Source organism: Chelonia mydas, chromosome 7, assembly GCF_015237465.2.
Source record: "Chelonia mydas isolate rCheMyd1 chromosome 7, rCheMyd1.pri.v2, whole genome shotgun sequence".
Taxonomy (NCBI): Eukaryota; Metazoa; Chordata; order Testudines; family Cheloniidae; genus Chelonia; species Chelonia mydas.
This window is the reverse complement of record NC_057853.1, coordinates 92,752,405-92,777,830: the sequence shown is the minus strand read 5'-3', so window position 1 is coordinate 92,777,830 and position 25,426 is coordinate 92,752,405. Positions and strand designations below refer to the sequence as shown.

The window sequence follows — 25,426 nt, the reverse complement described above, 5'->3', positions numbered from 1 at the left end:
AGACTCCTGCATAGCCTTTGGACAGCTCTTTTTGCCAACTGAAGGAGTGCAGTACTCAGGGAGAGACAGATACCAGCTGTGTTCGGGATATAGACTGTTCTGAGCCATCCACGGAAGCAACCAAGATGTACCTGGCATGTTGTGTTACAAAAGTACAAGCTGCCATGTGTCCTAGAAATTGATGGCAATTTCTCACTGACATGTGGGGGTTTATTTGAACCTTGTAGATGAGATTTGTTAGGGCTCTAAACCTGTGCACAGATAGGTAGGCCTGGCTGTTATGGCATCCGGAGAAGCCCCTATGAACTCCATCCATTGTACTGGGATCAGAATGAACTTTTCAATGTTGAGTTGAAGACGTAACCTGTGGAATTGGACATGGCTGCGTAGACTGTGGAAAGAACTGTGTCATACAATCCCCCAGCCCTTGAGCAGACCAATCATTCAGATAAGGGAAGATGATTATACCTAACTGCCATCGCCAAGTGGTTATGACTACTATGACCTTTGAGAAGTTATCCTGACTGAATGTAAAATGAAAAAGCTTCTTTTGGCTGGGGTTGGGGGGTGAAATGCAAAAATAAGTGTCCTGAAGTTCAAGGGCTGTGAACCAATCTCTGGACTCTAACAATGACATTATAACTGCAAGAGCTATAATAAACATCACCAGCTAACCAGGGAAATTTCAACCTTTTGCCTGAATGGGCAATCACAGACACATAGGATTCCCTGGGTGACTGACTTTTACTCCAAGATCATAAGGCATAGTTTTCGATAAAATTACATTCTTTAAAAAATTATTCATACACACATCTCAATGACCGAGTATTCAGAAATTACAAGCTTTCAGTAGAGACCTCACATGCTAATCTTCATAGGTAACACCATGAAACTGGTGTGTTAGGTGCAGTGAGTTTGCAGGGTCTGAGCCAGGAGTTGCTTATAAAAAACAAGGAACCATTTTCCAGTTAGCACCAATGGGCCTGTGTGCCACAACTTCCTCTAATGGAATTTGGAGCTAGTCTGCAATGCACTTCATCAACTCCTGAAATTGCTTAAAATCACCAGCCAAAGAAGGTGGTGGAGGTATTACAGCCTCATCTGGTGACGATAACGAAATATTCATTTAAGGTGTCACCTCCTGTCTGTTTTTATCTCTTGCCCCCTGAAAGTCTCCTCTCAGAGGTCTGGGCTGTGAGGAGGAAGTGGCGGATCAGGCAAGTGACTTTCTCTATGATCCCCAAGGGAGAAACTAGGGGCTTTTGAGAACTGGTGGCAATAAACAGCCAAAGATCCCAATAAGTTTGCAGAGGAGGCCCATAGGATAGGGGAGGCAACATCCACTGTTGGTCATACCAGTGAGATAGGGCTCAAGATCATTTTTTTCCTTTCAGCATAGGTGCCAGAGGAATTGTCCTTTCCACAGTAGACAGACAAATCTGAGAATCAGAGGAATCCTCCTCACCGTAGTCTAAAGGTGGGTTGGGAAATGGAGATGGGGATGGTTGTCTGCCCCATGTGGTAGACACTGGAGAGCTGGGAGGCACCAGGGAAAGATATGATCTTGGTGACCCAGAAGATCTTAGTATTGACAGCCGTTCAAGTGCTGGCCAACAATGGAGATTCCAGCACCTCTGAAACAAATAGCTATCTGGAATATTGGAATTTCTGCAATACCAGACATATCTGAGCTGAGATAGGACCCTAAAGTTACCTGTCCATGTACCAAGGACAGCAGTGCTTGATGAGATGGCATGAGTACGAGGATGCTGAAAGCTTTGGTGGTGCATGTGTGGAGGTTGAAAATGGTATAGAAGAAGCTGCTGCCTTCTGGTATACCTGTGTAATAGCTTGGGATGCTGGGTTGGGTACTGAGGGTGGAATGGAGGAGTATGAATATGGTACAGACTTCTTTGAAGCAGAATGCTTAGTGTGTCTGCTGGAATGGTCATGTCTAGTTGACATCAAGGGAGGTTTCAGTACTAAAGTATGCTTGGTACCGCAGCACTTGGAGGAGGTTGAAGTTTTCATTGACCTTCTGGTACTGGAACAGCATAGAGATCTAATGATACTTGCTTTGGGACCTGAGGTCTCTGAAGTGGTCACTTTGTGAGATGACCAAGATTTCTTTGAAGATTCTCTGGTAGGAGATCTAGAGCTCCCCTTCCTTGAAGTCTTATCAGTACTCTCTGTGATCTTATCCTGCAATGCTCTCTGTGACTAGGATACAGAAGTTGACAGAAAGAAAAGGAGTACCTGTGGCACCTTAGAGACTAACAAATTTATTTGAGCATAAGCTTTCGTGAGCTACAGCTCACTTCATCGGGTGCATTCAGTGGAAAATACAGTGGGGAGATTTATATGCATAGAGAACATGAAACAATGGGTGTTATCATACACACTGTAACCAGAGTGATCACTTAAGGTGAGCTATTACCAGCAGGAGAGCAGGGGGGAAAAAACCTTTTGTAGTGATAATCAAGGTGGGCCATTTTCAGCAGTTGACAAGAATGTCTGAGGAACAGTGAGGGGTAGGGGGACAATAAACATGGGGAAATAGTTTTACTTTGTGTAATGACCCATCCACTCCCAGTCTCTAGTCAAGCCTAAGTTAATTGTATCCAGTTTGCAAATTAATTCCAATTCAGCAGTCTCTCGTTGGAGTCTGTTTTTGAAGTTTTTTTGTTGAAGAATTGCAACTTTTAGATCTGCAATTGAGTGACCAGAGAGATTGAAGTGTTCTCCAACTGGTTTTTGAATGTTATAATTCTTGACGTCTGATTTGTGTCCATTTATTCTTTTACATAGAGACTGTCCAGTTTGACCAATGTACATGGCAAAGGGGCATTGCTGGCACATGATGGCGTATATCACATTGGTAGATGTGCAGGTGAACAAGCCTCTGATAGTGTGGCAGATGTGATTAGGCCCTATGATGGTGTCCCCTGAATAGATATGTGGATACAGTTGGCAACGGGCTTTGTTGCAAGGATAGGTTCCTGGGTTAGTGGTTCTGTTGTGTGGTATGTGGTGAGTATTTGCTTCAGGTTGGGGGGCTGTCTGTAGGCAAGGACTTGTCCTGTCTCCCAAGATCTGTGAGAGTGATGGGTCGTCCTTCAGGGTAGGTTATAGATCCTTGATGATGCGTTGGAGAAGTTTTAGTTGGGGGCTGAGGGTGATGGCTAGTGGCGTTGTTATTTTCTTTGTTGGGCCTGTACTGTAGTAGGTGACTTCTGGGTACTCTTCTGACTCTGTCAATCTGTTTCTTCACTTCAGCAGGTGGGTATTGTAGTTGTAAGAATGCTTGATAGAGATCTTGCAGGTGTTTGTCTCTGTCTGAGGGATTGGAGCAAATGCAGTTGTATCGTAGAGCTTGGCTGTAGACAATGGATCGTGTGGTGTGGTCTGGTTGAAAGCTGGAGGCATGTAGGTAGGAATAGCGGTCAGTAGGTTTCCAGTATAGGGTGGTGTTTATGTGACCATTGCTTATTAGCACCGTAGCGTCCAGGAAGCGGATCTCTTGTGTGGACTGGTCCAGGCTGAGGTTGATGGTGGGATGGAAATTGTTGAAATCATGGTGGAGTTCCTCAAGGGCTTCTTTTCCATGGGTCCAGATGATGAAGATGTCATCAATGTAGCACAAGTAGAGTAGGGGCATTAGGGGACCAGAGCTACGCTAAATGTGCTTGAAGGCTGGGGTGCAGGGGGGTTCTCAGAGGCTGGATCAGAGACTGGTCTCAGGGATTGCTCCATCCTGAGCTACTTGAACTTAATTTCCCTATTTTTCCTAGATCTGCTTTTCAAAGATGTCCAGATCTTATATTTGGCTGGTATGTGGGTGTTTCCCAAACAGCAGAGGCACCAAGAATGACCATCACTAACTGGGATGGATTCCCATCAGGAGAGACAATGATTGAAGTCTGGGGATTCCTGTATACCCCAGCAGTGACAAACCCCAAAGGCAGCCCCTCAGCAATGGGCGGAGGAGGCTGATAGTTTTTAGTTTATTTGGAATTCTGTTTTTAATCAAGTTATTTTCTATCTCTATGAACTAAGCTAAAAGGGCTAAGCAACAGGACAGGCTAGAGCAGGCTTGATGAATGTTCTCTCTCAGGTCAAAGTGTGGTTGAAAAGGAACTCCGGGTGGTTTGCCTACGCGGCTCAGCATAGCATCAGTATGGGGCATAACAATATCTGGAGCCCAAGTGTGAGCTGAGCAAGTATTGCTACCAAAACACTCCAATCAAAGGCTCATGCACACCTGAAGTGGAACACCATAGATACACTACTTGAAGAAGAATTAGTGTTTTTAAATATACTTTCAAATTAAAATAGTGATCTCAAATACCAACAGTCCCCTTTGTGATATACTCTTTTCAAAGATAAATGGACACTGACATATTATATTTTGTTATCCTCAGCTCTGAATGAATAATTCATACTCAAGTTAATTAACGTCTGGTAGAACCCATTTAAGCAGTAGTCCTGCTGTTGTTAAGTCAGGCTCATGTATGACAATAGATTTTCTATTACTGTAAACTATATTGGTCTGAATATTGGAAGCAGAGGGTCTTCTCACGGATCCAATCTGGCTCTAGTTGGTATTTGTTTCTAGTTTTAGGAGTCCTCTTTTGGACAGCTGCAAAGTTTTCTGGACATCTCTTCAGCTCTCCTCCTGTGTTTTTTTCCTCATTATTATTAATAATAATTGTTTGTACTACAGTAGCACCTAGGACCTAGCAGTTCCCTGTTGCTGTTTGATTCCAATACCACAGGAAGGTATCCCTTTAAGTACTCCATCAGGATATGAATTGCAAAAGTATTTTTTTTACTATTCAGTTTTAATATATGAACTGTGCAGTTACAAGCAGACACCTTCATTTTGCAAGCATGCCGGATGGCATAAAGCCAGTGACCAACAGTCTTAAAGCCTTCCCTTCCCCGCTGTACATTTTTTTGGTTTTGAGGTAAAGTTCCAGTCCACACCTAACAGGCAACTGTATGGGAATTCTCCTCACACTGCTACCAAACTACTGAATCTGACCCTGCCCAGCCTGGAGCTTCACTCCCTACTAATACAAAGCCTTGGGAGCCCTGAGCAGAAGTGCTGCAAAAGCAGATGGTACTCCTACGCTGTATACAGGATTGAAGAGATGAGAGGAATGCTAATTTAAAGGGAGATGTAAGGCAGGGAGAGAAGGACTGGGAAAACATATGGGAAAAAAGATAGGATTATGAGATGGAATGGGGAAAAAAACAGAAAGATTAAGAAATCCCATTGTACTAGAAAACGGGCCTCTATAGTCACTGACAGGAGACACTGCCCTCAGTAAGAGTCAATCAAGCATCTGGAAATGTACAAGCAATAGGAAAGGCATAAACCATGATCTAACAGAGGAAAACTGGGGGGAGGAGGGGAGAAGGGAGGAGAGAGAAAGAAGCGGGAGATATACTTTCAATTATTTTTGGTTTTATATGCCTCCAAGTTTATCCATTTTTTCCCCAATGGAAGGAGCTCCAGACCACTTCCTTCCTACCACCAGGTCTGGGATTGAAAAGATAGATGTGATCCTCTATCTCAATGAGTGCTTTACTGGCTTGAACTCTGCCATTTAGCTGCACTTGCATAAACTAACTACTTAGTACAATCTATATTTTCATAAAAGTTGTATTTTCATAAAATTCATCCCTGACTTCAGTGCAAGTTGTATCCACTTATATCAGAGCTGATTTGGTTCCAAAGACTTTATTCAGAGATCCTTGCAATACAAAAACACAACTGGTGTGTTAAATATGGAGTTTTGAGCATCCACCCTATACTTCCTGACTTTCATTAGTTTAAATCAGAATCTTAATGTTAAAACGAACAGGTTTTTGAATCTTATTTTGTATGCCAGGCGTCATCTTTCTGTTTCCATGCCCACACGCTTTCACATAGGTTAATATTCTAACACAGCAAAGAGAAGGAATGAAAAACTGGCAAAAATTTGTATTCCGTTTAAGTCTCAGGAATGAAAATTAAATAGTATGAAACAACATTTTAACAAAGCACGTGGGAAAGAACTATGGAAATGAAAATGCACTATTAACATTGTCTAGTGGTCAAGGCTCATATTTCAATAGAAGATGCTGCAAAACAAATATATCTTAATTCTAAGAACATGAGAATTTGAAGGACCAAATATTTAAAAAGCAGCATATTTAAATCAGGTAATCATTAAGTCCTTTCTGTGCACACAAATCTTTGAGAAAAATATCAGGAGAGGCTGATGCCTCTGAAAATTTAGCCCTATGTATCACTACCACTGTATAGTATTCTATCATTAAGAGAAAGATGCTTTTGTCACCGGCCAGCTGTTCACAAATTTACAGACTTTAAAAAATGACTGACAGATTTAATAAAAAAGTTTTCAGTTCACATGGATTACTCCCTTACTATACAAGATAGTAATTTCTTCGGGACTAGCTGTGTCTCCCTGCATGTTTGTATAGCACAATGGGGCCCTAATCTTGATTGGGGCTTTTGGGCACTACCAGAATATACATTAATTTGTAAGAATAAATATAAAATCAAATGGTTAAAAAGCTACATTAAGGTAGAGTTAAGGTTACTTGGTGGTACATCCTGCCCTTGCAGAATGTTTAACTGAGCAAAACTCAAACTTCTGAAAACCAGGAAATACACAGTTAAGGTTGACCATGCAACCTTAACTTTTCCCTCGTTCAGCAATGCTCCAATACACCACGTTAATACACATATTTTTAGTCTGCCAACCCCACAGTTGCTGATGTGTACAAGCTCTTCACTTCCTTTCACTGTCACTCACTGGATTCCATCTAACAGTATTAAAGGAGAAAAAGGAAAAAGGCTGCCCATGCCTCCCTCTTCAAGCAATGCCTCAAAATGTATATAGACTTGCACTGGCCATTGACACTGTCAGACTCAGGATGTTCCAGATCCAGTCACACAAATACTTAACTGGCTACCCAGAAAGAACACTACGCATACACAATTCAAGAGCCACTTCACAACCTTTTACAACTCCCTTACACCTACTCACAAGATACTATTTCAACCTACACTTTCACTTAACCATCATTAAAGCATTAGAATCCTTTCAATGTTTCACCTCACTGCTGACAATATCTTTTGTAATAAAAGTCCTATTGCCTGCTACCAACATTACCTACACAATTCTGCATAGAAATAATGCATACTGCATCCTGAAGGTACACATACACCTCTTCCCTTTCCCCACATGAGAGGGTGGAAAGCATAGTGAGACAAATATGGCAGTTTCCTGAAATAGCCTTGAAAAACCTTATTGAATTAAGTTTAAGTATCTTTGAGGTTCAGTGTACTAAATGAAAAGTTTATGTATTATTGTGAGCCGGGATTATATGTAACTTCTCTAAGGGGAAGATATTATGTAAGGCCTGGATGATCAAAGGACTATATTCATCAATGTGCCAGACAAGAATGGACTTCTTGGACAATATGGGTGAAGTGGATTTCCTGGGAACTATCTAGGGGAACACGAATGCAAGTTCCCCAGCTCTGGTTATGCAAAAACCCTGCCCTTTGAAGCTATGCTCCAAGGATAGGATCTCTGACCTGGTCTACATTACGAAGTTAGGTTGATGCAAGCTGACTTGCACTGACTTTATTTGTGCATGTGTATACATTCAAACTTGTCTTCTCCCGACATCAGTACCCTGTTATTGCGCTGTAGTAACATCACCCCCATGAATGGTTGAGGTACTGTGTGAATTAGATACTGCATATGCAGTGCGAGTGTAGACACCTTACCTATATCAACCCTAACACTTCTTCAGCAGCTGTCCCATGATTCCTGACAGTGAGCCCTCTGGTCACAGCTGTGCCCTCCACTACCCAGGGGTCACAGAGACCAGAAGCCATAATCCCCTGTAAAACACCTACATAATTCTGAAATGCCTATTTCTGATTGTATATCTTGGCAAGCACATATAAAGCACCAAGCTTTCTCTTGGTGTATGGCTACATACTCTAGATGCTCTCCTGCCTGGAGTGATTATCTTTGAAAAGTCATGGAAGACGGAAGAGATTCCAGAAGACTGGAAAAGGGCAAATATAGTGCCAATCTATAAAAAGGGAAATAAGGACAAGCCAGGGAAGTACAGACCAGTCAGCTTAACTTTTGTACCTGGAAAGATAATGGAGCAAATAATTAAGCAATCAATTAGCAAACATCTAGAAGATAATAAGGTGATAAGTAACAGTCAGCCAGGATTTGACAAGAACGAATCTTGTCAAACCAACCTGACAGCTTTCTTTGACAGGGTAACAAGCCTTATGAATAGGGGGGAAGCGGTAGATATGGTATAGCTTGACTCTAGTAAGGCTTCCGATACGGTCTTGCATGGCCTTCTCCTAAACAAACAAGGGAAATACAACTTAGATGGAGCTACTATAAGGTGTGTGCATAACTGGTTGGAAAACCATTCCCAGAGAGTAATCATCAGTGGTTCGCAGTCGTACTGGAAGGGCATAACGGAGTGGGGTCCCGCAGGAATCAGTTCTGGGTAAGATTCTGTTCAATGTCTTCATCAATGCTTTAGATAATGGCATAGAGGGTACACTTATAAAGTTTGTGGACCAAGATGGGAGGGTTTGGCAAGTGCTTTAGAGGACTGTGCCTGTGTATTTCCTGGTATTCAGAAGTTTTAGTTTTGCTCAACTCAACATCCTGTAAGAGGATGATATACCACCAAGCAAGCTTACCTCTGCGTTACTATGATTTTTCCACTGAATTTCCCAGTTTGTTGAATGGAAAAAGATTATTGGCAGGAATTAGTAGTCATTTAGCAATTGTATTTATTTCCCTCAATTTGCATACATAGCCAAATAAGACATCCCCAGGTCATGGTGTGCAACTTGCTCTCCAACAAACTTCTGCAATCTCATGATCCAGGAATCAACCAGAATCCAAACACTGAAAACCCTTGCAGCGCACACACTTTTTCTGTCAGTGGTTAAGGTAACTACACTGTCCAAACCTACACACCATGTCTCTTTAGACACACCAAAGTAACCTGCCCCAGAATCAAGAAGTAGCCACGCCTCCACCTCTTGCACTAGTAAAATACAGATTTTCCCAATCTAAATGTCGACCTTTAAACCGATGTCATGATGTAACCTTAAATATAGCTGGGCTGCCATGCCACTATAATAGATGTGCTGAATGCCACCAAAAGCCAGGATAAGAAAAGCATTCATGATCATTTAACTCATTTAGCTTTAAGCTACCTCCCCTTTTATCTCATTGACTTATTACTGTTCCTGAACACCCGCACACACTCTCCTTCCCTGCACGCCCAATAGAACATTTGTTGACTCCGTCCACTAATAACTAATCTTGTACTAAGGTCAGGTCCACACTCTCTCTCTCTCTGCTGGCATAACTATGTTGGTGAGGGGCAAGAAGAGGTAGGATTCCTAACTGACACAGTATACCTATACTGATAAAGCACTCCTAGTGTAGACATGGCCTAAGATGCTAGTGACAGTACAATCCCCTTCAAAACTCTGCTCAAGTATGGTCCTGGCCATTTTTGGCTGCTTTGATAAGGAATGTTTATATCCTTACTCCATCCCACAGAGGAATGGTATTACCCGCTCATACCTCACAGCGGTCATTATTTTTCCAAATCTATCCATGAGCACTTTCAAATTTGAATGCCTGGCTAAACACTATAAATAGAAGTTACTGGGTGAGTTTTTGACTCAAGGAGCCGGTATGAGATTATACATAAATTATGTTTAAATTTGATCATCATAGTGGACTTAAGAAACTGTGTTCATTGTCCAATTATCCCCCGAGACAGTTCAACTGAAATCTCCATTGAGGAGTTCTCGGATTCAAAGTGAGATTATTTTGGCAGGGGCTAGGGATGTTTCTGCTTGGACTATTTATTCATGATACACCTTACAGCAGTAGCATAGTTTGTCATATGTGACTAAACAAATAGAAATAGAGTTCTATATTTGTCAGGAATGCTTAGATTAGATATCTGCAGTTAACAGTAAAACAAACACATTAAATAGACGTAACAGCAAATCATACAATTCATTTCAAAGTTAAAGAAAACAAAAAAAAAGTTTTATGCTTATATTTACCTCAGTGCAGAGGGCTTACAAAGGCCAACCCAACCATTTACACCCCAATCTAGTTCTTAACATGGGATTTAAACATAGTTTGGGGACCTTCTGCAAGCTTTTGACTTTGTGGTGAATTTAATCCAAAGAAACAAGACTCAGGTGAAGGAAATATATTTCTTCACTTATTTTGCAAAAGTAATGTATATGTTTTATAAATATTTCCAAGTCTTTGTTTATGAAAGTTCGTATGTACTGCTGAATTTTCAACAATTCCACAATTTACATAATAAAAATGTGTATGATAATTATTCGATTTAGTATGCTTAGACCATCCAACTGGATTATATATCCTGTTTATGTATGTTTAAACTGGGCTTGAACTTGAATTATCGTTAGTAAAATCAGTAGAACATGACACATGCTGTAGAACACCAACTCTCAAAGGGATTCAGTATGAGGTAAGTAGTATTATACTTGTATTTCCCATCTACTTAAAAAAAAAATAAAGAAGGACAGAAGCAGCTTACCAGTTTCTATGGATAATTATAAAAGTAGAATATATTCAGCTACTTAGAAAGGAAGAGTTTGCATAAAAAGCACAATGATATTTATTGCTGTTTGTCATAAATATAAAGGGAAGGGTAAACACCTTTAAATCCCTCCTGGCCAGAGGAAAAACCCTTTCACCTGTAAAGGGTTAAGAAGCTAGGATAACCTCCCTGGCACCTGACCAAAATGACCAATGAAGAGACAAGATACTTTCAAAGCTGGAGGGGGGAGGGAGAAACAAAGGTTCTCTCTGTCTGTGTGAGGCTTTTGCCGGGAACAGAACAGGAATGGAGTCTTAGAACTTAGTAAATAATCTAGTTAGATATGCGTTAGATTCTGTTTTGTTTAAATGGCTGAGAAAATAAGCTGTGCTGAATGGAATGTATATTCCTGTTTTTGTGTCTTTTTGTAACTTAAGGTTTTGCCTAGAGGGATTCTCTATGTTTTGAATCTGATTACCCTGTAAGGTATTTACCATCCTGATTTTACAGAGGTGATTCTTTTACTTTTTCTTCAATTAAAATTCTTCTTCTAAGAACCTGATTGCTTTTTTCATTGTTCTTAAGATCCAAGGGTTTGGGTCCGTGTTCACCTATGCAAATTGGTGAGGATTTTTATCAAGCTTTCCCCAGGAAAAGGGGTGTAGGATTTGGGGAGGATTTTAGGGGGGAAAGACGTTTCCAAGCAGGCTCTTTCCCGTTTATATATTTGTTAGACGCTTGGTGGTGGCAGCAAAATAAAGTCCAAGGGCAAAAGGTAAAATAGTTTGTACCTTGGGGAAGTTTTAATCTAAGCTGGTAAAAATAAGCTTAGGGGGTTTTCATGCAGGTCCCCACATCTGTACCCTAGAGTTCAGAGTGGGGAAGGAACCTTGACACTGTTCCATTTGGGAACTAAAGTTTATACAGAACACTCACTTCAGTTACCACTATTTTACAGGAATTTATCCTGTATTCATATTTACATTATTTATAAAAAGCAAATATCCAACTAAAATTAATACTTGCACTGTCACAATTATAATGTTATCACACAGAAGACTGCAATCAGTGCATTGAAATGCCTAAGTTAAAAACAATTAACACACAAGCTCCCCAAGACCAGTATTCATGTCAAAGCACAGCGGCAGGGTTTTCAGATTGTTCCCTCCCCTCTACACATTTGAGCAGTCTCTCAATAGTGGTTTTAGTCATATTGAGAATTTCTGCTCAATTAAACATGACTATTCCTTTCACAACCGTTTATGTGCCTTATGCCAAAATATTGCACACAAGCAGCTACCTGCGATGACACACTCTAGAAAAATCCATTTAATAATCAATTGTTGAAAAACCAACAAAAAGAGCACACAACAGAAATTTTTGTTGGATCTATAAAAACTGGCTTTAAAGTAAGAAGTTTGATTTAAAAAACTCCAAATGGCTATTTACTAAGAAGTAAAAACTTGTATCAAGTTCTATGAATCAAATAAAACCTACTTTTTAAGTTTGTATCGTAGCCCATTTTAAAAAAAAAAGTGTATCATTTGGAAGAGCCTCAAAAGATCTGCAAACTTCAGCAACACAGGTTGTGGATTGGAAGAACGTGGCGGACTCAGAGCAAGAGCCAAAAATGCTCTACAAGATATAGTAGAAAAATCACAATTGCTACAAAATAGATCAGTAATTTCATGTTGTTCTAACACAATGCTTTTGGAAAAGATTTGCACCTCAAAATAAAACTATTTCTTTGTATATGTATGTCACACAAGGGCTTCACCTTGGACTATAAGAAGCTTGGAAAAGTTTGTTTTACATTTCCATATACAGTGGCCCTTCATTCCAGGTTGCAGATATGTGATAAAGCAGAACTCCATATTTTCTCTAACAGGATCCAGATTGTTTTACCTCTTCAGTGCATGTTTAAAAATAACCACAAGCAATTACTTTAAGTATTTCCCTGTGATCAGATGATTAAGTATTCACATGCTCAGCTCTGCAATACACTTTGGTGGCTATTAGCACTTTCCACTACTTTTTATGATATACGATACCATGTTCTCCTTAGAATCCAAACAACTTTCATATCAGATTTTAACAGTTTCTTCTGAAGTTTCCCCTTATAGAGTTAACATTAGTATTGCACCCATTCACAACTAAAATTTGTAATCTGTCATGACTAATCTTCACCTTTTTCTTTTCTAAACCAAACCAAAGCACTAGTTCTCAAATGAAGACTAACCAGCTCCATTCCATTATTCAGGATTTGAATTTCAAAACATTCAGTACAGCCTTATTTAAGTGGAGGTGGTGTTTTTTTGTATTCGGAAAATAATGTTTTCATCCTCTCTGAACCTTAATTAAAGAAACTTTGAAGCAATTTGGTGGGGATGCCACACCAAAATAAAACAACACCTTGAGTCAGAGACCAAACATAGAAAAATTCAGCAAGATTTGAACACATGAAAACAGGAGACTATAATGGAAACAGTTGTACAACGTTAACTATAATAGACATTACCAGGTGCCCAATAAAGTACACGCAGCAGATGTAAAAGAAGTGTTCGTTATCGATCATACTAAGAAAATCTGTATTAACTGAGTGATTATAATGTAATATCCACAAATTTAAGTTCCGATTGATTCAACAATAAGTTATGATTAAATACACACTCCACATTTTATTTGACCTCTCCTCTCTATACAAATACACACACACACACACATATACACACACACACACACATGTACATTAAATCTAAATATTATACATATAAAGTATAAGAATGTATTGTAAAAAAATATTTCTCATGTCAAAAATTTGTTATAGACAAACTACTTACTGTTAAGAGCCATAATATTATCTGTTCCTGGATGATGGAAGTTTATTCCCATCCGCCCTACAAAGTAAACAGAAGTTATTTATTAATAGCACATCACACACACAAAAAGGCTAAAATTCAGCATCTTATTTTGAAACTGAATGAATTCCAAAGTTAAATACTACCATTGCAACAGGTCATGTTATTTGTAATTTCAGTCTGCCAGAATGAACATCTAGGTGAACGTACATTTAAAATATACAATATATAAAATGGAAGTATAAAAAGTTAAAATACTGAAGATCAAGCAACAAAACAACTGGAAGAATAAAGCAGACAGCAATAATGATTTTCTAAGAACTCTCTCAATTTGCCTTATGCTTTATACAAGAGACAGAACTTCATCACTCAAGCTTGTACTTCCACTTCACTGAAACTGCATCTTTTAGGTTAGCCTTCGAAGTAAGTAGCATAAGTGACCAAATCATTTTGGAAACCCCACAAAATTTCAATGCCAACAAGGAGTTCAGTGTTTTCCATGATAGTTTCCACATAATACTGAGTTGTTCTCTGCATATTCCAATCACTAGAGATTGGAAGGAAAAAATCAAAGTAGTGATACTTTGTCCCCATAGAGAGAGGATCCACAAAAAGTCAACCTTGACCTCAAAGAGCAAGAAACGGAAGTTAGCTGTACTTCTGTTAAGATTAATCTTCATCTTCACTTAGAGATTATCTGATTAATGAAATATTAAAACATGCCCTAGGGAAAGAACACTGAAAACTTTATTATAGGACTTTCTGAACCAAAAATCCCAGCCAACTGAAAGCTATTATGTGATCTTTTTCCATGCTACGTGGAAGAGGAAAAAAGAAATCAGGAATAGCAAAGTAATTACATCCATTTATAATCAACTTTACTTATTTACTCTTGACTATTTAAGAGTATTGTAGTTCAGTCCATGTTATGATTTTGCCCTTAGAATTGTGATTAAGTCAGGAAGAGCTAGGTAAAAGGCTCGTATTTATTGCCTGGTTGTGGAGAAAACCTGATATATTAGGATTTGAAACAGAGCTCAAGACCTACTCTGTTAAAGGAACAATATATCCAACTAGTTTCTTTATTATAGGTGTCCCTCCCCACTCCTACCCAATAAATTAAAACCTCACTCTGTTTTTAAAAAGTGTACGCTGAAAGAAGAATGGAGGACAATCTGTCTGTTTCTCCTTCTCTCATATTTTCAGTTTCTACCTAGAAATGAAAGCCTTCATCTGAAATCACAGAAGACTATCCTGTTGTAATTACTACTCTTAGTGCACAGATGCAACATTCTGATTCAAGACACTTGTGACTTTACTAAGCATTTAAGAAAAAACAAATTTTTAATAATTTATCATTTAAATTAATTTGGAAAAGCTACACTAAATAAAGCTGCAGAACACCACAATAGTATAAGAAAGAAGTGGCACTTCACTTTTTTTTTTTTTGTAGGGAGTGGCAACGCAGAATTTTCACTTTATTTTCCAAATTCCTGAGTCAAAACTTCTTAGAAGCTCTGCATTACACTACGTCAGACTCTCCAATTGGAGACAATCTACTAAAGTTCACAGTGTATTGTTATGTTAACCTGATGCTGTGGAAACACTGACACAGCCATTATTTTAGTTAGTGTAAGAACATGAAAAATACTTCTATATTCTTGTCAAAGTTATTGCAGTACCCTTTAAGTACATTAATTAGTACAAGGTTACAAATGTTACATACATACCAATCTCTGCCAAATACAATAATTAATTATAGTTATTAGTACTGCAAACCAATTATTTAATTTTTACAATTATGTTTTTAGTTGAAAAAAACTGATAATGTTATAAAGAAACTAGAAATTCCAGTCCTGATCCAGGAGGTTTGGGGTTTCTCTCCCCCATACCACTGTTTTTTCTTTGCCAAAGCTGAAATTCTGCTGTTTAACCAGCTACAAAAATAGAATCAAGTGTGAGACATCTGTTTTTTGTTTTGTTTTGTTTTTCAGGCAGTCACTGTGCCAGGTGCTGCCTGCATGACATTTTGTCACCTGCCCTTGGCCTGCTATTTTTAAGTTTTCTTTTCAGCTATCTTTCAAGAGCAGCAAAAATGTAGGGTTGTACATGCAAGGAGATATACATGTATATACATAAAAAGAAAAGGAGTACTAACACGGCTGTTACTCTGAAACATATATATACACATGTGACCTTGTGGGAAAGTTCTCATCATGCCATTGAAGACACACACACCCCAAAAATAATAAATTAATTGCCTTAATAAACAGCAAAATACTGGAAAATTCACTCTTGTATTAATACCATATTAAATATGGGTGATCTAATCAGCACTGGAGAGTTAGAAATCTATTCCGTACAGCTTTGAAAAGACTCTAATAGTGAGTGTACATTGTATTGCATTAACTGCAGAATATATTAGTATATTACATGGCAAATTACTCAATGTAAAAATAGTAGGCCAAAGGCAGATGAAGTGTCACATAAGCATTTTAGCATCAACAAATTTTTAATTTTTTTGCTATATACTTAATTTTATCTTATGCCCAAGTCTTCTATGTAAATCTGCCATCAAACCAGGAACATATTTCAAGGAGAAGATTGTGTTGAAAAGTAGATATGATTGATTTGGAAAGCCATCACTTTAGGAGTGCAAGTATAGTACCTGATCTCCAAAAGAATTATATGACATATTCAGGTTTCAGAGTAGCAGCCGTGTTAGTCTGTATTCGCAAAAAGAAAAGGAGTACTTGTGGCATCTTAGAGACTAACAAATTTATCTGAGCATAAAGTGAGCTGTAGCTCACGAAAGCTTATGCTCAAATAAATTTGTTAGTCTCTAAGGTGCCACAAGTATTCCTTTTCTTTTTACCACATATTCAGTTATAGTGTCAACACTATGGAATGCCTTTAGCCAAAACAGTTCCTCTTAGTAACTAACTTTAAAAGCAACAGGCAGAAATTTAGCAAGAGAAGTCTGGAACAAAAGATGTGAGGAGTTGAAAATTAGGCATGGACACTCACGTCTCATTCATGTCACATAAAAAAAGTCTTCTGAAAACTATTTAACCAATATTTGTACTCAAGCCACACCTGCGATTTTCAGTTTGCTAGTCTTAGTTTCACACTTATCTTATCTGCATAGTTTCAATTATGTGCTTTGCTAGTACATCTGTAATTGGTGTATTTAGGCTGCAAAAATTCTCTGTCTCCATTACAAAAAGCTTACTGTCAATCTCTGAATCTTTCCCATGCCATGTGACGTTGCTTAGGGCACAAAAAAGGCTCCTCCCATCGCCCCCAACCCCAATCTATTCTGGGATGCTCTTTGCAAGTCCTCTGTGTTATGTCTCATAAGTTTTCCCTTTCTAAGGACCGTGGATTCTTTCAGTTGGCCCTTTTTCCATGTTCCTCCAGCTGCCCAAAGGGACTCCTGCCATGAGACAGACAGACACTCTGGCATCATACTTGACACATCCCAGATATTTCCATCTTATTTTCTGGATAACAATGTAGATAAGGATTGAACTCTGATGAATCTTGGCATTTGTTATAAATTTATTCCATGTATTTATTCTCAGTATTTCCCTGAGGCATTTGCCTTTGAACGCATTTAGAAATCTGTCTACACCATTTGTGTTTTTCCAGCTTTCACATCCATATGTTAAGGCAGAAATAACATTTGAATTGAAGATTCATAGTTTGGTCTTTAAGTTGTAGATTCAGTGAACAAATCTTTTTAAGCTGATGAATGCAGCTATCGCCAATTCCTAAATAATATTTCTTCTGGATATCTCTACTAGCTTGCACTAGCAAAGTATGTGAATTGACTCACCTCTTGTATTCCTTTGCCTTCTAACAAATACTTGAGTTGGGCTTTGCTGGGTTTCTCACGAGATTTGTTTTTTCACAACTAATTATTAACCCAATTTTTCTTGCAATGCTGGTCTTTTGGTCTTTGTTTGCATGTTGGTTGAGATGTCAATTAGAAGAGATGTCAGCAAAATCTTCATCTTCTAGTGTACTGTTACTGAACCATGCAATATCTGCATGGTATCCATCTATTCTTTTTCTCATAATGAAGTCAATGCCAAACAGGAGAGGTGAGAGAAAGCATCCTTTTTTTGACACCGGTATCTATATTACGCTATTCACTCAAGTCTGCATGTACTTTAACCATGCATGCTGTACCTTGCTATAAGGTCTTGATATTTTTGTTGGCACACCAGAACACTTCCTGAGTGAATTGTGATGGATACTGTCAAATACTTGTTTCTGTCATTTAATGCTCTCTTCGATGATTATTCTTAGGGTGAAAATCTAGTCGTCACACGATTTTCTAGGTAAAAATCCAGCCTGCTCCTCCCTTAGCTTTGCCTCAACTACTTCTTTTTTTTTCTGCTTAAGATACACTCCCTTCAGGGATAGGCAAAGCCTTCTGCAGTAGCATCTCACCAGTTATTGCAGTTGCTTGTGTCACCTTTCTCTGGTATTTGACTACAGTATAATGATATTTTTCCGTTGTTCTAGAGGCTTTTCCTAGTCCCATGCTTTGCTGAAAAGTTCAGTGATTTTATCAATGATTTCATCCTCACATGCTTTCAACACTTCTCTAGCGATTTGGTCTGTAGCTTTCCCAGATTTTAAAACTTTTTCATTGAGTCTTTCACTTCTTTCTTTGTGATATGAGATGTTACAATGTCTAATTTTGACTATTTAAATTCTTTGACAAAGTTCACAATTTCTTGTGGAGTTAGTGTGCTTGCCCATTGGCCTTTGCTCTTTTTCTGTTAGAGTCTTTCCTTGTTTATCCTTAACATGGCCCCCAAGCTAGTGTAAACTTGCCATTTAGAGCCTTGTTGAGTTGGTAAAGTGTGTTATCACCACCTCTTTCAGCAGGCACTCCAGATTCTTTGACATTGTTGTCTATGTATTTCCTCTTATCTCTTTTTGTGCTACTTTACATGGCTTCATCCTTTATTTCATACAGATTTTTGCTGATGCTTTTTTCTGGAGGTCTTTTTGAGGAGCTAATGTTTGCTTTAACTTGTTTCTTTTATTTCACAGAGTTCAACACACCAGACTTGATGTTTGCTTGTGTGGGGAAAAACTTGGCATCTATAGTACTGTCATGAAAAAAGCACCATGACACATTAATGTTGACTTTCTATGATGGATCTAAGTCTTGTACCATCTGAAATCTGTTTTTCAGTTCAACTTGAAATTGCTACTATAAATGTCCTGTCTAATAGGCTTTTGCTGTCAGTTTTCTGGTTCTTTTGGTGGTTTTGTTTTTCTTAAGTTTGATCTTCAATCTTGACACACAAATTGTGGTCACTTCTAACATCAGCTCCTTTGTATGCTGTGACACCCCAGACAGCAGATCTAAATTTCCTTCCAGCACACTGTTGACTCAGTCTGGTTCCTGGTTACTCCCTCTAAGGAATTCCATTTTACTTTATGGACAACTTTGTATTGGAGTAGTGTTCTGCCAATTAGGATCCTTGATACTAAGCACAGTTCTATCACTCTTTCACCATTCTGATTTTGGCAACAAAAGCCATGCTTGCCCATTGCTTTCTCCTCTGTTATCACCCCCACCCATGGCATTGAAGTTCCCCATTACTAAGCAGATGCCATGCTTGAGAAAATTGTCAGAGTTTGAAGGCAAATGTAGAACTAACTTTTTAATATCATCGTAGTTATCGGTTGGTGCAAATATTGTTTCAGTGTTATTGTAGTCATGATGGCCCCAGGATATGAAAGACACAACGTGGGTGAGGTAATATATTTTTATAGGACCAATTTCTGAGTGGTATGTAGTGGTCAGAGGGTTATAGACGGTGAGTCCTCTGGGGATGATGTTTTGTTTCTTGCATTTGCTCAGGAAGTAGATCTGACTGTTAAGTTTGGCTTCCTTCTTAGGCCTGGTCTACATTACGCGGTTATTTCAGAATTAGCTGAGTTACTTCGAAATAAAACTGATTCTGTCCACACAACCAAACCAGTTTTTTCAATTTAAAGGGCTCTTTAATCCGATTTCTGTACTCCACTCGGCAAGTGGAGTAGCGCTAAAATCAAGATCGCAGTTCCAGGTTACAGGTACTGTGGACGCAATTCGATGATATTGGCCTCCGGGAGCTATCCCAGAATGCTCCCTTGTGACCGCTCTGGACAACACTCTGAACTCCGATGCACTAGCCAGGTAGGCAGTAAAAGCCCCGGGAACTTTTGAATTTCCTGTTTGGTCACCACCATCACAGGCGACCATGCAGACGTCACCACCATCACAAGAGACCACAGTCCTGGATTTGCAGACGTGCTCCAGCATGCTCCAAATGGGAGGTAGTGGATCCCATTGCATGTTGGGGAGATGAATCTGTTATGGCAGAACTACGTTCCAAAAATAAGAAACGCAAATACGGACACTAAAGCCTCCAGGGCCGTGATGGAAAGAGGCTACTCCAGGGACACAGAGCAGTGTCGTACAAAAAATCAAGGAGCTCAGACAAGCGTACCAATAAGCCAGGGAGGTGAACGGGCGCTCTGGGTCACAGCCCCATACATGCCGCTTCTACCGTAAGCTGCATGTAATTATGGGGGGTGACGCCACCACTACCCCACCACTGTCCATGGACACCTGCAAAGAGGGAGTAGCACAGAGCGAGGAGGATGAGTTTTTGGAAGGCGAAGAGGAGGACGACGACAACAGTGCACAGGTAGCAAGTGGGGAATCAGTTTCCCCCCCTAGCCAGGAACTATTCTTAATGCTGGAGCCAATAGCCTCCCCCCACTCCCAAGGCATGCTCCTGGACCATGACCCTGGAGAAGGCACTTCTGGTAAGTGAGAGCTTGATTGGAGCCACACAGTAGGGGGAAACCCAGCCGTGCTGGGCTGTTTGCGTTCAGTTTAAAGGGCTCATCCCTGCTCAGAGCCTCATTGGAGCCACACCGGGGGAGGGGGGGGGGGAAGGGGAGGGTGTTGTGCGAAGTGATCATCCCAGAGAGCCCACAGGCCTTCCTTTTATATGGCAAACCCACCAGGCATTGCTTGCTATGGGAAAGGGGGCCCGGAAGTTTGAAAGCATTGAAATGAATGCAGAAGAAGCAACAAATAACAAAACGGTTTTTAAACAATTGTGACATATATATATATATATATATATATGTACACAAACACACACACACACAGAGGTGGGTAACTTTAAGAGAAACACACAACTGTCACACCATACCCTGGCCAGTCATGAAACTGGCTTTCAAAGCTTCTCTGATGTGCAGCGTGCCCTGCTGCACTCTTCTAATCGTCCTGTTGTCTGGCTGTGCAAAACTGGCTGCCAGGCGAGTTGCCTCAACCTCCCACCCCGCCTAAATGTCTCCCCCTTACTCTCAGATATTGTGGAACACACAACAAGCAGCAATTACAATTGGAATATTGGTTGTGCTGAGACCTAACCGAGTCAGTAAACTGCACCAGCACGCTTTCAAACGTCCAAACGCACATTCTACCACCATTCTGCACTTGCTTAGCCTATAGTTGAACTGTTCCTTTCTACTGTCCAGAGTGCCTGTGTACGGCTTCATGAGCGATGGCATTAAGGGGTAGGCTGGGTCCCCAAGGATAACTGTAGACATTTCAACATCCCCAACAGTAATTTTCTGGTCTGGGAAGTAAGTCCCTTCCTGCAGCTGTTCAAACAGACCAGAGTTCCTGAAGATGCGAGCATCATGCACCTTTCCCAGCCATCCCACGCTGATGTCAGTGAAACGTCCCTTGTGATCCACCAGTGCTTGCAGCACTATGGAAAAGTACCCCTTGCAGTTTATGTACTGGCCACCCCAGTGTTCTGGGGCCAAGATAGACGGAACACATATCCCTATCGCCCCACCGCAGTTAGGGAACCCCAGCGCATTAAAGCCATCCACAATGGTCTGCACATTTCCCAAAGTCAACACCCTTGATAGCAGCTGGTCACTTGCATCATAGAAGCCCCCACAGTAGATTTGCCCACTCCAAACTGATTCCCGACTGACCGGGAGCTGTCAGGTGTTGCAAGCTTCCACAGGGCTATGGCCACTCACTTCTCAACTGTGAGGGCTGCTCTTATTTTGGTGTCTTTGTGCATCAGGGCAGGGGACAGCAAGTCAGAAAGTTCCATGAAAGTGGCCCTACGCATATGAAAGTTTCTCAGCCACTGGGAATCATCCCATACCTGCAACACTATGCGGTACCACGAGTCTGTGCTTGTTTGCCGGGCCCAGAATCGGCATTCCACAGCATGAACCTGGCCCAACACCACCATGATCTCCCAATTGCCACATGCCGTGCTTCTAGGAACGTCTGTGTCCATGTCCTCATCACTATCGTAATTGCGCTGTCGTCGCTTCCTTGCCCGGTTTTGCAGGTACTGCACATACTGCTGGATAATGTGCAAGGTATTTACAATGGTCAAAACTGCAGCAGAGATCTGATCGGGCTCCATGGCTATGGTGCCTGCATGGGTAATCCTGGAAAAAGGGCGCGAAACATAGGAGAGCAGAGTGGCAGCAGAAGAGGTGCTGTTCGGTTCATGGTATCCAAAAAAAAAAAAGGCGGTAAATGGTTGTCTTCTGTAGCTTTTACGGAGTTGGGAGCCCAGGACAGACAACATGGAGAAGCTCAGAAGCACAGCAATAGCAGGAGAGCAGAGTTGGCGGCAGAAGCTGTGCTGCTCTGTTCACGATGGCCGAGCAGAGTTGGCAGCGGAAGCGTTCGATAAGGAAAAGAGAGTAGATAGTAGAGATTACATAGGAAGATGAGAGGTGGATTCATAGTAGCAGGAGAGCAGCGGTGCACCATCTGCTGAAAGCAGTATGGCGTCTGCACATCAAAAAGGCGCGAAACAATTGTCTGCCCTAGCTTTCATGAAGGGAGGAGCAACTGACAACACACACCCAGAAACACCCGCGAGAATGTTTTTGCCCCATCATGCACTGGGAGCTTAACCCAGAATTCCAATGGGCAGCAGGGACTGCAGGAACTGTGGGATAGCTACCCATAGTGCACTGCTCCGACATTTGATGCTAGCCTTGGTACTGTAGATGCACTCTGCCGAATTCACACTCTTTAGTGGAGACACAGAAGACCGAATGTATAAAATAGCTTCCGAAAATTCAAATAGAATAATTTCATACTGTAGACTTTATGCTGTGGAGTTTCCATTTCAGTATAATATTGCCATTTTCATTTATTGTGTTTGAAATATAGCTTTGAGAGATCAGCTGTTAATTAGGTCCCAGTGTATAAGTGATTTTTCTGCTTTGCAAGTCTTAATTAAAGCTACTCCTTCAAAGTGACAACCATTTTGAATCCCTGCATATATTAAGACTATTTTCATTTTTGAATTGCTTTTTTTCAGCTCCTGGAATCAACAGTTGCTTATTCCAAGGCTCTGGAGATTATATTCATCCATTTCTTCCATCACCTGCATGCGTTTGGTGTTAGAGCCATTGGCCTCATGTTCCAGAAATGTACTTTCATAGTTTGTTTTATCTTTAGTAAAAAACTTCTCAGAGTCTTGGCAGCTTTCACCAAGACTCATAATTCCTATTAAGCAAGAGTCCATTACTTTGGCATGATGTTTGTTGGAATGGCTACCTTGCTTTATTTCTGTATTTTAACTTTTAAAAGATAAAATGAGCACAGGTTGTTGGCCCATCACTCAACCCCCAACCTTGAGGAAGAAAGGACTGCATTTTGTTTGATCCCTACCCTTTGACCTGCCAGCTTAGGTTATCCTAACAGGAGTAAGAACCCCTGGCAGCATAGCTCTCAGAGTAATTTTTGATACTAGTTACAAATTATAAGAGGACACAATAGTCGCACTAGTTACAAATTAAGACTGGCAGCAGGCTATCACGTCAGTTTCAACATCACGTTTGGATAGTACTGTAAAATGGATCTGCACACTTTAAGAGTTGTAAAAAGTAGAATTCCTTACATTCATAAAACATGGCCTCATATGCATCAATTCATTTTGTTCAAGAAAGTTAGTAATATTATATATGTATTCAATTAATGTTGTAATACATTACATTCAGAAGGAATGGATAAAAATGATGGCGGCTAAAATTAAATTTCATGACCAATGCTAAATTTATCTTGAAAGCTTCAACATTTGTATTACATAGTAGTGATTAATGTAGTTGCCAATACTATAAAAGGGTCCTAAATATGTTTGCATTTGTACACCTTCTTAGGACAGTGTTAGATAAGAAAAAGTTTTGGTAAAGAAAGCTATGTACCACCTGTTCTTCCTGATTAAAACTAGGAATTTTTTAGTTTACAATTGCCTAAACAAGAACATATTTTATCCCATCCTAATGAGAGTTGCTTATTGTTTACTTGGAGTCCATGCAATTTGAAATCAGAAGCCATGTCACTTAGTAGTAGTGCTCTGCAAAGCCATATTTAAAACTTTGATTTGATTTCCAGTTCCAAATCAACTGCTCACCAGAGAAGCAATGGTTGGGAGTAATATAGAACAGGCACTCAGCCATGGAGAGTGCCTTTATCTTTTTAGCAGGATGAAATTGAGAACCTGAGCAGATACCTTTCAAAACCAATTTTTCAGCTGGAAGAATGAGAGCTATAGGAGAGTGCCTTGAAGGTAGAAGGAAGGACTCCTCAAAGCTCCAACAGGCACATAAGTAATTCTCCCTCTCCACCCAGAAATCAAGACAGTAATTAAAATATAGGCAGACTTGCCATGTTTTGATTTCAAAACCATGTATCCTATGTCTTTTAGGAAACAAAGGGGAAAATATCATGGCTTAAAATAGAAAAAAAATCTTTCAAAAATCAAAAGTCCATTCTCAACTAACATTCATAACAAAACAAAACAGGTCAGATTGCAGAAAGACCTAAAGGTTAAGAAATCACCTACATAAATCTGTGCATGTGACCTCAGCTGACTGGATTTAGGTTAATGACTCCACATGTTTCCAGCAGAGAAGGGAATTTTTTATTTATTTTAATAATTGCATCTTTTCAAGGATACTCTCCAGTTACACAATAACCAGTAATGTATAAGACTAGGAATAAGGGCAGCCAGATTTTCAGCACATTGTTGCTTATTCAATCTATACACAATTAATACTTACACAGCACTGTACCAACATACTGGGCAAAAGAATTACAACAGTAAGAGCAGCAGTGCTATAGTTCAGGGTCTGCTGTATTTCCATAACAAACATTTTAGAGGCTTACAAAAAATTCAGCTCCATTTGGATGCTTCCAAGTTTTAAAAGTATCAAGAAGCAACTATAATTTAAGCACCTATTTCTAACCTACAATGTGTCAACCTAATGTGTGCTCACAGAACAAGGAGACTACTGTTTACCACAACCAGACATGAGGATCTATTCATCATAGTTGTCATGGTATGTGATCATTTTCTCACTGCACATGTTTGACAACCACCAGTTATGAAACTAGTTTGTATTAATGTGAAGAAGCAGAGGCCTAGACAGTTTAAGCTTGTTATTGAGTAAGTTCTTCTAACTTTCATTGAATAGACAAAAAGATATGCTGTTACTGAGTAGTGAAAGCCAGCAGCAAGAGAGAGCAATAAAATATTTATTAACAAGCCACATATTCCTCATAGCCAAAATACTCATACTGCTGTTATATAGATGCCACATGTAATAGATGAGGATCTTCAAGCAGAAGAAGTATATTTAGCTCATAAATGGTCAGTTTTCATAATATTATTGTATCTACTACATCAATTTTACAATAAATTGTACTGAACAGGAAAATGAAACAGGAATTATGGCTTCAGTCAAAGGAGATAGGCAAGTCTTCCCCTCCACCCTCCATGTACGTATCTTTTGTGTAGCATCAACACTGTGTT

At 39.8% G+C, this 25,426-nt stretch overlaps 1 protein-coding gene across 19 annotated transcripts in view; it reads right to left on the bottom strand.

The window, feature by feature from the left end:
- The window catches only part of CPEB3 (cytoplasmic polyadenylation element binding protein 3), a 181,886-nt gene that overhangs the window by 96,597 nt on the left and 59,863 nt on the right, over positions 1 to 25,426 (bottom strand). For all 19 annotated transcript variants that reach the window (XM_037904945.1, XM_043552386.1, XM_037904942.2 and 16 more), the window contains one exon: positions 13,512 to 13,568. In XM_037904945.1, the coding sequence (XP_037760873.1) occupies positions 13,512 to 13,568 (57 nt within the window). The remainder of the gene's footprint in view (positions 1 to 13,511; positions 13,569 to 25,426) is intronic.